This window comes from Pristis pectinata, chromosome 8 (genome assembly GCF_009764475.1).
Source record: "Pristis pectinata isolate sPriPec2 chromosome 8, sPriPec2.1.pri, whole genome shotgun sequence".
NCBI lineage: Eukaryota > Metazoa > Chordata > Chondrichthyes > Rhinopristiformes > Pristidae > Pristis > Pristis pectinata.
In genome coordinates this window covers 12076985-12093018 of record NC_067412.1, presented here as the reverse complement: position 1 = coordinate 12093018, position 16034 = coordinate 12076985, and the positions used below count along the sequence as shown (strand labels likewise).

Sequence of the window (16034 nt, the reverse complement as noted above, 5' to 3'; positions counted from 1 at the left end):
GTGTTGGGATCCATGATGTCAGCCCCTGTTATATCAGGGAGGCTGGAACCAGCCATCCACAGTAACTTGCCGTCATTAACCTGTGAGTCTCAAACTTAGACCCAGACTCAAGGTGGGAGAATAAGTAATGTTCAGTGACAAAATACAAGGCTCCGTTTGTGGAAAAACATCCTCTCCATGCATTCCTTTGACACAGTGGTTCTTTAATACTTTTCCTTTCTAATAGGGTTGAATCTGCTGAATTTCCATGTTCTTGTACTTTTCTAATTTTCACTCTCAAAACTCTTCTGGCCCTAAAGCACAGGCAACCTCACATTAGCTACATCCCATTTTTTTCATTGTCTTCTCATACTGACTAAACCTTTTAAGTTGGCTGCATTTTAGTGACAATGCAGTGGCCAACCAGATGGAGATGATTGGGTTATTCCCCTGCCAATCAACTTTGTTACTCTCACATTTGTAAGTGAATGAGAATGATTTTATGCTCATAATTTGTGTGTAACTCTCCCGCAGTTGCTATATTTTTCTAGAAAGATAGCATGAATTGGGAGAGGCTGCTGCAGTTTCTGCTTTCTCCGTTCTTTAAATAGACTCTGTTTCCTGAGTAATTTAAGTGCTTTACAATAGACTTCTGTGAAATATTCTCTTCCTGAAAGTGGTTAACCATGCTGTGGTAATGTTCACTGTCTTTGAACTGGGAGGGGGTGAGATGAGGAGATTGCACAAATAACGTTCCAGGTTGCTGAAGTGATTGTAGGCTTACCAGCAGAGTTTCACATCTCTGAGTCCATTCTTGTTTGGCACAGGATGCAGCGAGAACAGATTTTATCATTGGCCAACAAGGATTTGGATCCTGGCCCTTCAGAAATAACCTTTGCGATCACCGACAGTGAACTTTTGAACAGCCAGAGTCGGGAGCTGAACTGCTTACGTGAGGATAAAGCTCGTCTAGAAGTACAACTCCGAGACCTTCGGGAGAAGGTGAGAGTTCTGAAGAGAAAAGAGAAGGGGGAAAGAAATCTTCCATTTAAACCAGAAGACGATTCCATTTTCCATTCAGCTACATTATGCATATTTGATTGTATTTGTTCAGGTGTTACTAGTTGCACAGATTTTATTGATGCCTTGTGCCAAAAACCAGTCCCACAGTAATAGATATAGAGTCATACAGCAAGGAAACAGGCCCTTCTGCCCAACTTGTCATGCCGACCAAGATGCCCATCTAAGCTAGCCCTATTTGCCCGCATTTGACCCATACTCTTCTATACCTTTTTTATCCATGTAGCTGTCCAAATGTCTTTTAAATGCTGCTATCGTACCTGTCTCAACCACTTCCTTTGGCAGCTCTTTTCATATACATACCACCCTCTGTGTGGAAAAGGTTGACCCTCAGGTTCCTGTTGAATCTTTCCCCTCACCTTAAACCTATGCCCTCCACTTCTTTGTTCCCCAACTCTGGGCAAAAAGATTGTGTGCACTCGTTCTATCTATATAAGATCTTTATTAGTCACATGTACATCGAAACACACAGTGAAGTATATCGTTTGAGTAGAATGTTCTGGGGGCAGCCCGCAAGTGTCGCTACACTTCAGGAACCAACATAGCATGCCCACAACTTCCCAACCCGTACATCTTTGGAATGTGGGAGGAAACCGACATGCCCCTCATGTTCTCAAACTGGTTCATGAATGACATCAATAAAAGTGATCATCAGCCTGCAGCCATTATGAATGAATGTTTTAGTCAAGACTATCTTCATGCCTGCAAACATGATCACAAATTAAGTATTTTGCACAATGATTAGTTCACATCTTGGTACCAGGCAGATGCACTGCCTTTACATTTGGATCCCATTTTGCTATCTTTAATACCATGCTCAGAGTGTATTCCTTTTCAATATATTTAATTTCATATTGATTTACTCATTTAATCTGTGTTTCTTTTTTAGATAAGACTGGGTGGGAGTTCTGCACCAGCTGTATCTTCCTTGGTGTAAGTATTGCACCGACTCTTAACTTTTTGGCAAAGTAGTGGTATTTCGTTCTTAGATTGTTTTGCATACTGTCCCCCTTATAAGAGAATAGAGGCAGTGGTCTCAAATGATACTGCTTGAAGATGGATTAGGGTGACATTTGATGATTGGGATGAGTGAAGTAAGAAATGGTGGACAGAGAGGAGGATGTTAAGTGCAAAGTCATGATCTGGATCTACAGATAGTGTAGGGTAGATTAGAGTTAGTGTACTCTGTCAGTTTTGGGTTTGGTCAAACCTTGTTCAATTGATCCCAAATCCTTTGGGCCATGGTATTTGTGCTCTGGAGAATATGTAGGAAGTGTGGTGTGGTGTGGTGAGGGGGGAGGGAGGGAAGGAAGTGTCCCAGAATTGGCTCGAAAGTACTTGGGGCTTGGGTAATTTTCATAAATTACAGGAATCCAGGTCAAAGCCGAGTTTATTGTCATATGCACAAGTACGTGTATGCACAGGTGCAATGAAAAACTTGCTTGCAGCAGCATCACATGCACATAGCATCAGATATGCTGCATTCACAAGAAAAACATAAATAGAATATTTACAAGAAAGAACACAATTAGAACAAAAAAAATCCAAGTCCATTTTAGTGCAAAGTTGTCATAGTGTGGCTAAACTGTAGTGATTAGGGTTGTTCTGGTTGTTTCAAGAACCAAATGGTTGAAGGGAAGCAGCTGTTCTTGAACCCGGAGGTATGGGACATCAGGGTTCGGTACCTCCTGCTCGATGGTAGCTGTGAGAAGATGGCATGGCCCAGATGGCGGGGATGGTGGAAATCAAATCTGAATATTATGCAAAAGGTCATTGCCAGGATGAGGAAAAGCTTGAATTTTATGGATTATCTCAATTAAACAGAGGTGTGATAGAGTTTGGAAAACTGCAGATACTGGAATCTGAAACAAACACAGAAATGCTGGCCAGTCGAGCAGCATTGGTCTTCTCATCTCTTTCTCAGTTCTGATAAAGGATCTTCGACCTGAAATGGTTTCTGGTTTCTCTCTTCACAGATGCTGCTTGACTGGCTGAGTCCTTCCAGCATTTCTGTTTTCGTGTAATAGAGTTTAATAGGTTTTATGTAGTGACAAAATTATGGCCAGGAAGAACTGAGGATTGGGTAATTGTCTTTTGAAAACTGCTTGTTGCCCACACTGCTACAACTGGCTGAGATTGATTTTATGCACTGATTGAAAAGCTAGAAACTGCAGATTTGGGAAATCTGAAATTAGGAAAATGCTGGAAATACTCAGCAGGTCGATCAGCATTTGTGGAGAGAAAGAAGGGAGGGTGTTAATATTTCAGGTCAATGAAACATTCATTGTTTTTCTCTTTCAACATGAGCTGCCTGAACTGTGGAATATTTCCAGCATTTTCTATTAGTTTTATGCATATACTCTATTTGAAATTCTGCTGTCTGTATTTTTCTGAAGAAATAGACCTGCCTTTTCAGGGAAAGGTTGCTTCCTCTGCTGTTTGAATAGACTTAACTCCGCAAATTTACCCCGCACAATAGACTGTACGATCGAACACACAGGCACATCTCCATTAAACTGAAATAACAGAGTGTTGGCAAAATGCTCTGCATTTTTGAATTAGATTGATAAGACAATTGATGAGATATTGTCAATGTGAAAATTCATTTTGAAATCACAGGAAGAGGATAGATAATTGTTTCAGAGGGTTTTAGAGCATGGAATAGTTTAGCCCAGGAAATAATTGAGCCAGACACCAGTGCATCTTTTAAGGGAGCTCAAGTGAAACACTTGAAGCCAAGAAAAAGTTAGGGCTGTGGAAATAAATGCAAGGGAGTGGGATTTGTTTTGGTTTGCTTGAGCCAAGAATAGTCCATTTGGTGCTGAAACTTCTGTCATTGCTTTTAATAAAATCAGTAAGTCAAACTTACTGTTTTCACATCTACTTTCAGGTTGGAAACTGGTGGCAAATCTGATAATGAAAGCTGGAGTGAACTAAGGAAACAGCTGAGAGAGTTCACATTTACCACACAGGTCTGGGATGCTGCTCATTGTGGAACTTGTTTGTACCCCTGATGTATTATAATATTCAATAGTCACCTCTTAGAATGGAAATGCAAAAAAAATTCTGTTTTCCAATTTTTACAAACGTCCATCTAAAAAGATGCAGTGTTCTGAAATATTAATTTCATTCCTCATTTCTCACACCATACAATGGTTAAAAGAGATTGTAATTTCTACAAAAAAGCCAGCTATGATTAAGACCAATATTAATCCTTGTCTTTTTTAAAAATATAAATACAATATTGATTGTAGAGAAAGGACACAAAAAAGAAAAGAGACTAATGTGATAGTCCATGTCAGAGATATACTGATTCTGTGGAAGGAGCAAAGTCATGGAGTTAATTAACAAGGATGTTTGCACTGCAGGCTACTTGCTGATACAAGGCTTGTTCTATCCATCAGAAGGCATATTGCTAAATACCTATAGGTTGAAATGGGAAATGTATGTGACAGTAAGAATGTTACTGTAACGGGAATGTTAAACCAGCATGGTGTAAATAGGAGAAGAGTTTTAGATTGCAATGTTAATTTCATAACTTCTTCATGGGAGCAATCAAATGAGCAATGGTGCTACCTAGATCTGACATCTGCATAAAATGCACAGGAAATGGACGTTGTAACATTCCTCATGAGTGAGCATGATGAAGCTCAGCTAAATTGGAGGCACAGAGACATTTAAAGACCAATTAAATAATTTTAGAGAGTCAAACTGTAGGAGTTCAAGGAACAAATAATAGACCTTAGTTGGAGAGGATCATTCTATACATCCATAGAGGCAAAGTAATGTGTGTGCAGAAATCTCCATTCCGGAAAAAATGAAAAAAAAAGGATTATCGAATAAATCATAAATAAGAGGAAATATGACCTCTACAAATCCTATAGGGAGAAAATGGAATGAACTTAAAACCTCTAATCTTTTAAAAGCAGATCACAGAGGCAATTGTTGTAGCTCGAGCCAATAGTAGCAAGACAAAGCAGAGGTTAAGTCTACAAGATTAAAGTGGTGTGAAAACAGTATGAGCATTAAATATGCAATAATCTGAATGATAAGTACAGTATTCGCAACAGTAGACTTGAGAAACATACCCTTCTCAGAAGTAAAAGCTAAGGCAGATATAAAAGGAGTAGAAGCCTTAGACTGACAAAAGTAACTTAAATAAATTCATTCTTAGAGACGAGGGACAAAATTTCTAATAATTTTAAGGCAGCAGGAGCCACTGGAGAGTACCAGTAAACCAGCAGTGTGCTGCCAATATTCAAAAAGGGGAATGATGTATACAGGTGTAACATTAAAGGCATCAATCACACCTCTGTCCCATGAGGTACAAAGGGATCGGTGCTGGGACCAGTGCAGTTTGTTATATACGTTAACAATCTGTACGTGAACCTAGGAGATGTGATTAGGAAGTTTCCAGTTCTCACGAAAATTGACGGTGGTGTTGATAGTAAGAAGGGTAGCCTTCAGCTACAGAATGATGTTGGTAAAGTGGGCAGAGCAATGGCAGGAGGAATTTAATCCTGATAAGTACGAGGTGATGGATTTTGGGAGGAATAATAGGGCTAGGATATGCCTAATGAATGGCAAAACCCTAGGAAGTACTAATGAACAGAGTGTACCTGCTCAAGGATCCCTGAAGGCAGCAGCATTGGCATGTGTGGTGTTTAGAAGGAATAAGGTTTATTGCCTTTATTAGTCAGAGCATGGAAAAAGAGCAGTGAGGTTATGATACAACTGTATAAAACATTAGTTAGGCCACAGCTAGAGTACTGTGTGCAATTCTGGTTACCACACTATAGGAAGGGCGTGATTGCATTGGAAAGGGTGCAGGGAAGATTCACCAGGACATTGGGATGGAATGTTTCAGCTATGAGGGGAGAAGGCATTGACTGGAGTTGCTTTTTATGGAGTTGAGAAGGGGAATAAGTCATAAAAAACTTTTGAATAAGCTATAGAAAAATGAGAGGAATTGATAACAGAAAAGTTTCTTACTATCTACCCTAACAGAAGTGTCCTTAACCACAGGGCATAGGTTTATGGAACGGGTTAGGAACATAGAACGTAGTATAGCACAGGAACAGGCCCTTCGGCCCACAATGTTGTGCCAGACTAAATAAACTAATGACACCTAATCCTTCTGCCTGCATGTGGACCATATCCCTCCATTCTCTGCATATTCATGTGCCTATCTAAGAGCCTCTTAAACGCCCCTATCGTATCTGCCTCCACCACCAACCCTGACAGAGCAGTCCAGGCACCCACCACTCTCTGTATGGGCAAAAAAAACTTGCCCCGCACATCTCCTTTGAACTTTTCCCCTCTCATCTTAAATGTATGCCCTCTAGTATTAGAAATTTCGACCCTGGGAAAAAGATACCAGCTGTCTATCTATGTCTCTCATAAGTTTATAAACTCCTCTCAGCCTCAAAACAACCCAAGTTTGTCCAGTATCTCCTTATAGCGCATGCCCCTCTAATCCAGGCAGCATCCTGGTAAACCTCTTCTGCGCCCTCCCCAAAGCCACCACATCCTTCCTGTAATAGGGCGACCAGAATTGAATGCAATATTCCAGATGTGGCCTAACCAGTGTGGTGAAGTTGGTGGCTGAGTATCCGGAAAGTCAGACTGCTGATCTGGAGAAAGGAGTTCAAATCTTTCCAAAGCACCAGCAGAAATTTAAATTCAACACACAAAAGTGGAGTAATAAGCAAGAATCAAAAATGCTGAGCACTGAACTGCCAGATTCTCATTAAAAACAAATTTGGTTCACTAATGTTCTTCAGGGAAGAAATGCAGCATGCATAACGCTCCAAATGCAGAGCAAAGTGGTTAACTCTTAACTGCCCTCTGAAGTAACCTGGTAACCCACTTAATTCAGGGGTCACATAGTATGGAAAATAAGTGTTTTTCAGATCCCATGAATGAATACAAATGAAAATTGGCTTAACTTTGCTCACTGTAAGACTTAGAAATTTTTGAATGGAATTAGAAGTATTGTGCTGATAAACAGAGGTTGACTACTACTAATATATCAACACTGGATTTTATTCACAGGAAGAATTGGAACGTGAGCGTGCTCAGTTGTATTCACGGGTCACCATCGCAGAGGAGCAGCTGGCTGAACTGCAGGAATATGTGGACAAACATCTCGTCAGGTAAAGGCAGACTACCCAACATTTGGAGATGTAATTGAATGTATCTGCAAATCTATCTCTATTTTTCCCAACTTTCTCCAACAGTCATTTCCCATTAGGCTGCCTTCTGTCTATTCTGAATGATAACTCCCTACAATAAGAGGCATGAGAAATGTAGCCCTTCCCAAGCATAAAACCTAAAGCAGATATAAATGAGATGGAAGCCTGAAACTGATTAATAGTACTTAACCGGGGAGAGATTCTAGTTATTCTTTATGATGAATGAGACAAGAGAGGGGATCTTTGATAAACAGTCCGAAGGTTCTAAACAGGTCACAGTGCTGCCTTTGAAACAACAATGACTCTCTTTTTAGCCCAGAATTGTATATTTTCCCTAAAGTTACTAAAAGCATGAAATAAATGAAAATCATTTCTGTAGCTTTCTACCAAGTAAGAATCTAAATTTCCCATACCTGCCACTTACAGAATTAACCTATTGTTTTTAATGATTGCATGTGAGTATATTAATTAGTAAGTACCAGAGGACATTAATTGTTGTAAGTTCAGTGTTAGAAAATGAACATTTATTACATAGATGAATGAAGGTTTAAAATACTTTAATGTTATAGGACCTATTAGTTCTCAGAATAAAATGGCTGATATTAGTAATTTAGCAATTAATTATCTTGGCAATGCGTGAGAGAACTTGCTGGAACCAGCTTGCTAAACATATGACTTGTACCTATTTAAGAAACACACATTATTTTGAAAGTTAAGTAATACCATTTTTTAGTTAGTGTTATTTTACGGACTTGGTCTCTTTGCTTAAAAAAAAAGGAAACTCGCAGATTACATTGTCCATGATATGTAAACAGTGGTTAGCAGTGGCTGAATGTATCTACAATGAACCCACAAGGGAATTTCTATGGAGGACAGTATTAGTTTAGAGTATATAGCTGTACCTTTCTGTTTCAATTTATTTCTTTTATCTCTCCCTCTGTCTCCCGTTGCTGGTTTTTACAGTAATTGTTACCTTGATAACTTTGGACAATATATCCTATCACAGACATTCCCTGTTTCTCTCACCACCAATGCTACTAGACCTGCTGTGTGCTTCCAGCATTCTCTGTTTTTTCATAAAAAGAGGAAATGCTCAGCAGGTCAGGCAGCATCTGTGGGAAGAGAAACAGAGTTAAAGTTGCAGGTCGAAGACCCTTTGTTAATGCTGGAAATCTGAAATAAAAACAGAAAATGCTGGAAATACTCAGCAGATTAGGCCAAAGAGTCTTCGACCTGAAACGTTAACTCTGTTTCTCATCCCACAGATGCAGCCTGACCTGCTGAGTATTTCCAGCAGTTTCGGGTATTGTTTTAGATTTCCAGTATCTGCAGTTTTTTTTTTGACTCTTCTGTTTTTGTATTAGTTTGGAGTACTTTAGTCTGCAGATTAGTGATTTTCTTTTTTTGAAAAGCTCTTGATTGACATGACTCAAAGCTATTGATCTCTTTCTTATCAAAATCCATATTCTCTCCATTCAACGTGCATACACGCTCCATTGAGTGGGTGGAGTTACTGTGGTTGTGTCTGTTGCCACACTACCAAATTTATTCATGAGGGTAACACTCACTTAATTGAAGTAATTACATGCTGCTACCAAGCTGAAGCAATTAGATATTTTAATCTTCATTTAGAACTGTAGAAAAATGCGGTTGTGAAAATATTTCCATTGAAGCAGGCAGAAAGTCTACTGCTTCTTTCACCAAAGAGAAGGGATCTTATGTGTGTATCTCAAGTGCGTGTCAGGTCTCAAGTGTGTATCAGAAACTGGTTCCTTGAAACTTGTGAACAAATGCAACAGTAGTTGAGGACTTGGTAAATTCACCTTAAGGTGTCAGCAGAGATTTACTGTTGGTTTACCTCATGATTTTTAAGTGCACGCTCTTCCAGAATTGGGGTTTCCTGTAAATCTGTTTGGATTTCAGAAATGCAGTGTGTTTGCATTAAAACTAATGGATTTCAATAAATCCTAATCTCTCAATTCTATCTAGGCTTACAGGTTTGATGTCTTTTGTAAATATTAGACACTGTGGAGACTGATGAACATATTTGATGTGGGTGACAATAACTTTATTTTATACCTTAGTTTTACTTTAATCAATTGTGCCCTTTTAAAAAGGAGTCATTTATGTTCATTTGATGAGACTGGGGTAATGAAGTAAAAGGCCAAATATTACTAAAAATTAAATTACATTCAGTTAGCTGCAAAGGAGTGGGTATAACTCCCATCTTCTAGAGGCTTGGACAGCATCAGGTATATAACTAGCCTCCCCAGAACTACCATGTGGGTTTTGACAGGTGATTCAGATTTGCCAGCCACATAATGTGAGCGACTTCTTAAAAAAAAGTTATTTAAATGTCTGACAAGCTGAGACATTTAAGAACTATTGAAATTGAAGACTTTTGAATAATTAAAAATAAAAACAATTTAATATTTCATTATATGAAATAATGTTTAATCCTTCCCTATACCTGCTAATCCACAGATCTACAATCCCCATTGAATTCCCTCAAATCCTGGACTTTTAAGTGGTGTGAACTGGCAGATTCAGGGCCCTGCATCTGTCAGTAGGTTCAATCAACAGTAGTTGACACAGCAGACCGCTTTTTCACTGGCTAAAACCAAGCAGTTCCATTCTGAATTGCAGGCATAAACTAGCAAGAACTGGCCTTGTATTTTTCGTTACTAGATTTTTTTTTCTCCCTTAGTTATGATCCCATTATTTTACTACCTCTGTTGTTAAGCTGACAGTCTGACATGACCTGGACCTGGTCCATCTCTTCACTTAATTACAGGTATAACATTAGGTTTCTTCTGTGCCCTATCATTACACCTTTTTCTAACAAATTATTAAATGTGTGTGTAATAGTGACTTTTTTCTCTCTTTAGGTAAGGAATACTGAAAGGGAATCTAATGTTTTTTTAGATTTTCTCCTATTATATTTTTCTCTCTCCTGTTGTCTGTGTATTCAGTGTATACCTTTCTTTGCTCTGTTTTTTCCCCCTTGTGTCTTTATTCATCCCTCAATGTATTGGTGCTGAGCTTTTTTAATTAGCAGAACTATTTATCCTGGACTTTACGGAACAATTGTTTCCCCGGTTACATTCTTATTTCCTCAGAGTTGACCCTTCTCCTATTTATTATAGCCTGATCTTTTTCATGCTTATGAACTCAAGTATCTTAAAGGATATATTAGACTGTAGTCACTAAATATTGCGGCAGGTCAGAGTCTGGGTTTCCTGCAACAAGTAATATATCCCTGGCTCCCCAAATCTTGTCCACTAGCTACAGAGCAGAAGCGTGATGAAATACTCTGCACTTGCCTGGATTAATGCAACTTCAGAAGCTCAACACCATCCAGGACAAAGTGGCACAATTGATAGGCATCCCATCCATTATCCCTCTTCCAGCACTAGCACTCCATGGCTGCAGCATGTACCAAGCACAAAATGTTCTGCAGTAACTTGCCAAGGCTTCCTTGGCCTTCTGTCACCCAAGACAGAGACAGCAGCTGTGTGGGAACACCACCTTCTTCAATTCACCTTAACTTGGGAATATATCATTGCACCATCAATGAATGAAGAACAATGTCTTGGAGAGGTCCATCTAACACCACTGTGAAAATACCTTCACAGCACGGACTCCAAAGGTTCTCGAAGGGCAAGGCGTTTTGATAACATAGTGGCTAAGTTACTGGAATGGGCTCCAAGAGGTTTAACCACTAATCCAGAAACACAAATTTGACTCCCACTGCAGAAATTAAACCTAGTTTCAGATTTATTGAAGAAACAGCATCTCAGTAACAGTGACCATGAAATTATTGCGGTTGTTGTAAAAGAACTCATCTGGTTCACTAATGGACATAAAAGGAAAAAAAAAATCTGCAATCTTTACCCAGTCTGGTCTGTTTGTGACTCCTGCTACACCAGTGTGGCTGATTCCTAAGTGATGGACAATAAATGCCCGCAAGGTCCACATCCGATAAACTAAGTCGGATAGGCAGTAAATACCAGATTTGCCAGCAACACTAAACTGGGTGGAATTATGATTGTAAGAAGTATGCAAGAGGATTTAAGGCAATTCAGATAAGTTGAGTGGGCAAATGCATGGAAGATGCAGTATAACATGGATAAGTGTGAAGTTATCCATTGTGGTAGGAAAAACAGAAAGGCAGAGTATTATTTAAATGGTGAAAGATTGGGAAATGTTGAAGTATAAAGGGACCCAAGTTTCCTTGTACAACAGTCACTGAAAGCAAATGGGGAAGTGCAGGAAGCAGTAATGAAGTCAAATGGTATGTTGTCCTTCAACACAAGAGGTTTGGAGCACAGGAGTAAAGGAGTCTTACTACTATTATATAGGGTCTTGGTGAGACTACACCTGGAGTATTATGTGCAGTTTCGGTTTCCTTACCTTAGAAAGAATACACTTACCATGCAGGGATTGCAGCAAAAGTTCACCATAGTGATTCCTGGATTGGCAGGACTGTTGTAGGAGGAGAAATTGTGGCGAATTGGCTTGTATTTATTAGGATTTAGAAGAATCAGAGGGGGATCTCATTTGTAGGAACACAGTTCCCTTATTCCTTTTCTGCTACCCTGAAAATGTAAAGTGTCAAGATAATATATTATTAATTCACTATGAACATTTATTTAAAAATGACTTTTAAACATGTCATTTGACCTCCTGTAAATCTCCCATATCCATGACCAAAAAAAGAGCATTTACTATAAAATGTACTGCAAAAAACATTTAGGTCTATCAATATCAACTTTACTATATTTCCAGGCTGGATCTCCTTCAGAATAAGGAAACCTGAAAAAAGGATATTTAATAAATGTGTTATATTATTGAATGTATTTCTTAATGCTTGAACTTGCAATGCCATTTTCTTATTGAAATTGTATATTTAACCTTTGTTTTAAACAATTCCAGGTACAAACAGGAGATTACACGCCTCAGAAAACTTGTTGGAACTGAAGAATCAAGAGGTCTATGCTGACAACCTCCAGACAACTAACACCAGAACCTCAGCTCTGAGAAATAGTAAAATAAATCCTAATGTTGTCAGAAATTTTCTGATTATTTCAAGGTGCTGGAAACATTGGGATCAGTGAAGTTATCAAGGCTATGTTACACAATAAGGTTAGTACTTCCTACCCCTGGTCTTAATATGTTCCCATAGACTTACAAACAAATTGACCATGGCGGAAGCCATTTAGGAGCAAAGGCCTGTTCCAATATTCCTGTATCTTAACAGTACTTACTAAAATTGTTTTGTTAACCCTTAATCCTCTTGCCTAAGAAAATGCTATCAATCTCACTTCTGAAATTTTCAATTAATCCCCCAGCATCAACAGTTTTCTGGGGAAGAGAGTTTTCCAGAGGCATTCCTAATGCTTCCAAACAGCACTCCTGAATAGCTGAGCTTTAATTAGCTCTATATCCCATAGATGGTGATACTGGATTCTGAACATATTGAATGAGATTATATTCAATCTCCTTTGTTAATATCAGTTATTTCAAAACACTTTTGGAGTACTCAAAAAGCATTTGTTAAAAGATGATATCTGTATTAAATAATTTCCTTCCAAAACATTTTAGATTAAGCCTTTATTGAAGCCCTATGCATTTTCTGCCTCACTCCTTTTAACTTTTCTAAACTAGTCTACATTCAGAATAATGGATAGCTTGAAGTCATTACAGTGCAGCAATCATATCGAGTGGTTCATGTCACAACTATAAGCAATTTATGCTTGATTCGAGGACGAGATCAACCTTGAAATCAATCCTCTATAGCCATTCTTCACTGTCATATATCCCAACAAATTGAGGCTATTTTATAACTATTTATTATGGTGGATATCAACATTACACAATAATGCTCACTTGTCCATTTAAGGCACAATTATAGTGAACTTTTCAATTCCATAACTGACTGCAGGGAATAGCAATGTGTTGCAATAATCATTAATAGATTGTAAAAGCAATTATAGTAATTATGCTAAGTTTTTCTCCTGAATGCAAAAATATTAAAACCATTTTTTGTCCTTGTTTCCTACTTCAAGAAGACATAACTGGAGTTCAGTCGATTTCTCTCAGATGCTTTATAAGGCTGCTGATAATCAACAGAAAATGTATTGTAGCCAGTGGCTTATAAAGATTAATCACTGAAAGTAATACTGATTGGGGAAAATTAGTTTGTACAATTCAATTTGTACTAATAATATTTAAATATATAATTGACGGAAAGTAAAAGCAAAACATTCTCTTGCGGCCTTCTCCATTTCCAAGGATGTACCTTTTCCTGTCTCTACTGAGAATTGAGCTTCATATGGGATTGCAATCTCCATACTACTTTGTTAACTGTGGCCCGAGTATCCACGGGACTTAAAGCTAACTCTACTGCTCATTTGAAATTAGAGTGCATTCAACTTGTATTGGATGTGAGAGGCAATTCATAGTCTCGGCAATTTATATTTTCAGCTATTTCAAAGATCAACTTTTTATCCTGCTCTCATCCCACCCAATTTCTTCCTTCCTTGACTCCATTGCTTATTCCCTGGTCTGGTCCCTAACCAACTACAGTCAGATGCCCTCTGTCACTTAACAGTTTCCAATTTCCTGTTCCCAACTGGCTCAACTTTACCACAGATGTACAATCCTCCCCATCTCCATCCCACATCAGGATGGTTGGAGGGCCCAACAAGTTCCTTTCCACCAACACATCCATTTCTCTCTCTGAACTTGTTCTCAAGCTGAATGACTTCTTCAACTCCACACACTTTCCTTGAGATCAAAGTTTTAGCTATGGGAGCTTGTGCGGGCTCAAGCTATGCCCATCTTTGTGTGAGATACGAGGAACATCCCCCTTTTCAGTCCTACTTGAGTATTCTCCTTCAACTATTTGACAACGTATCAGTGCTGCTTCCTGCATTCATACAGAACCCAAAGATGTCATAACTTTTGATGACAATTTCCACCCTGCTCGTTCCATCAAATCATTTATCTCTGACTCTTCTCTTCCCCTTCTGGACATCATTGTCTGACTCGGAACAGGTTAGCAACAAACATCCATTATAAGACTACAGATTCCTCCTGCTGCTTTCTTTAAGGACTCTTGGTTCCTCCATCTCTGTTGTATCCATTCCAATGACGAGACTATCCGTAAGGTTCCTCTGAGATTTCTTTCTGTTTCCTTATCTGTGGCTTCCCCTCTATAATACTTGACAGAACCATCTGTTCTATTTTCTGTCATCATCCTGGTTAAAGCAAGGGTAGAGTTCCCTTTCTACCCTGTCAGCCTCCGCATTTCAATGGATCATATTTTGCAATTTCTATCAGTTGCGACAAGGTTCCACCACCAGACACATCTTCCTCTCCCATTTCAGCACTGCGAAGGGATTGTTTCCTTCATGACTTCCTAGACCGATCTTCTGTTTTCACCAATCACTCCCATTTTCACAGCACTTTCCCACACAACAAGAGATACAATGCTCGCTCTTCTATTCATTCTTTTCCACCATTCAGAGATCCAAACAGTCTTTCAAGTGAAGCAGCAATGCACTTGCACTTTTTCCAGACTAGAGTACCACACTTGGTGCTTACAATGCTGTCTCCTCTGCATTCCAGACTAGAGTACCACACTTGGTGCTTACAATGCTGTCTTCTCTGCATTGGAGAAACCAAATGCAGGTTGGGTGACATTTTGCGCAGCAACTTTCATGCTGTCTGTAGGGGTTACCCTTATCTTCCAGCTGTCTGCACTTTAATTCTCGTCCCTTCCACTCTGACCTTGGTCCTCTGCGCTGTTCTGATGAAGCCCACTGTAAGCTTGAGCAATAATGTCATCTTCTATCAGGACTCAGTATCAAATTCAACAATTTCAGATAACTCTCCTGTGTGTCAAAACTGGCTAATTTTGCTGAATGGTTACCCAACTGTAAATTAACTCAGTATTTCTCTTTCCACAGACACTGCCTGATCTGCTGGGCATTTCCAGCATTCTCCTTTGGCTTCAGTTCACTGCACTATCTCTATGCATGTCCCTTTTATTTGTACCTTTCTGTTCCCTCATTAACCTATCTAGCAATGTATAAGCACAGCAACTCTTGCCTCATCCTTTCAGAGATATCCATTTCACCCCCACCCTCTACAACTTAAAACTACCTTTTCCAGTTCTGATTAAGGGTCTTCAACCTCCTCATTCCACAGCTGCTGCCCAACCTGTTGGACATTTCCAGCATCTTGTGTTTTTACTGCAGATCGGGAAATCTTTAGTTTTGATCCTTACTTACTGGGCAATGTCTGCTGCAAGCATCAGTCCTTCCAATATTTACTGTCTTGCACTTTTATGACCATTTATAAATGTGCTCATGGAATTTGTGCAGTCTTTTATAAATGGCATACAAGCTTGATGTGGGATGTGATTTATCCATTGAATTTTGCAGTAAGTGCTTTAATTTTTCATTCCCACCTCTTTCCACTCAAAAATTTATGCCATTGCAGAATTACAGTAATATCACCTCCTCAAACATTTAATGATTTTCTATCCATTCCACTTGATGAAAAATATTTTTAATCCTTCCCACCATGCAACTTTCTCCAACTTTACTTCGGTCAACAATGAAGTGGCAGTGACACAGGCAAGATTCTCTTTAAATTATTTCCTGCTTTCTTGTTTTGAGAAGTCAGAACTGTTTAGCATCAAATAATATTTTCTCTTGAAAATCCTGACAAACATTAATGCTTTAGAATAGACACATCTAAAAGCCTTAAAAT

The 16034-nt window shown here is 38.9% G+C and overlaps 1 protein-coding gene across 1 annotated transcript in view; it reads left to right on the top strand.

Annotated features, from left to right (window-relative positions):
• The window catches only part of ccdc78 (coiled-coil domain containing 78), a 66671-nt gene extending 53197 nt beyond the window's left edge, over positions 1-13474 (top strand). Inside the window, exons 18-22 of the mRNA XM_052021252.1 lie at positions 807-981; positions 1949-1992; positions 3950-4031; positions 7114-7214; positions 12189-13474. Of these exons, the coding sequence (XP_051877212.1) occupies positions 807-981; positions 1949-1992; positions 3950-4031; positions 7114-7214; positions 12189-12255 (469 nt within the window). The 3' untranslated portion in view covers positions 12256-13474. The remainder of the gene's footprint in view (positions 1-806; positions 982-1948; positions 1993-3949; positions 4032-7113; positions 7215-12188) is intronic.
• The last annotated feature ends 2560 nt before the right edge of the window (positions 13475-16034 follow it).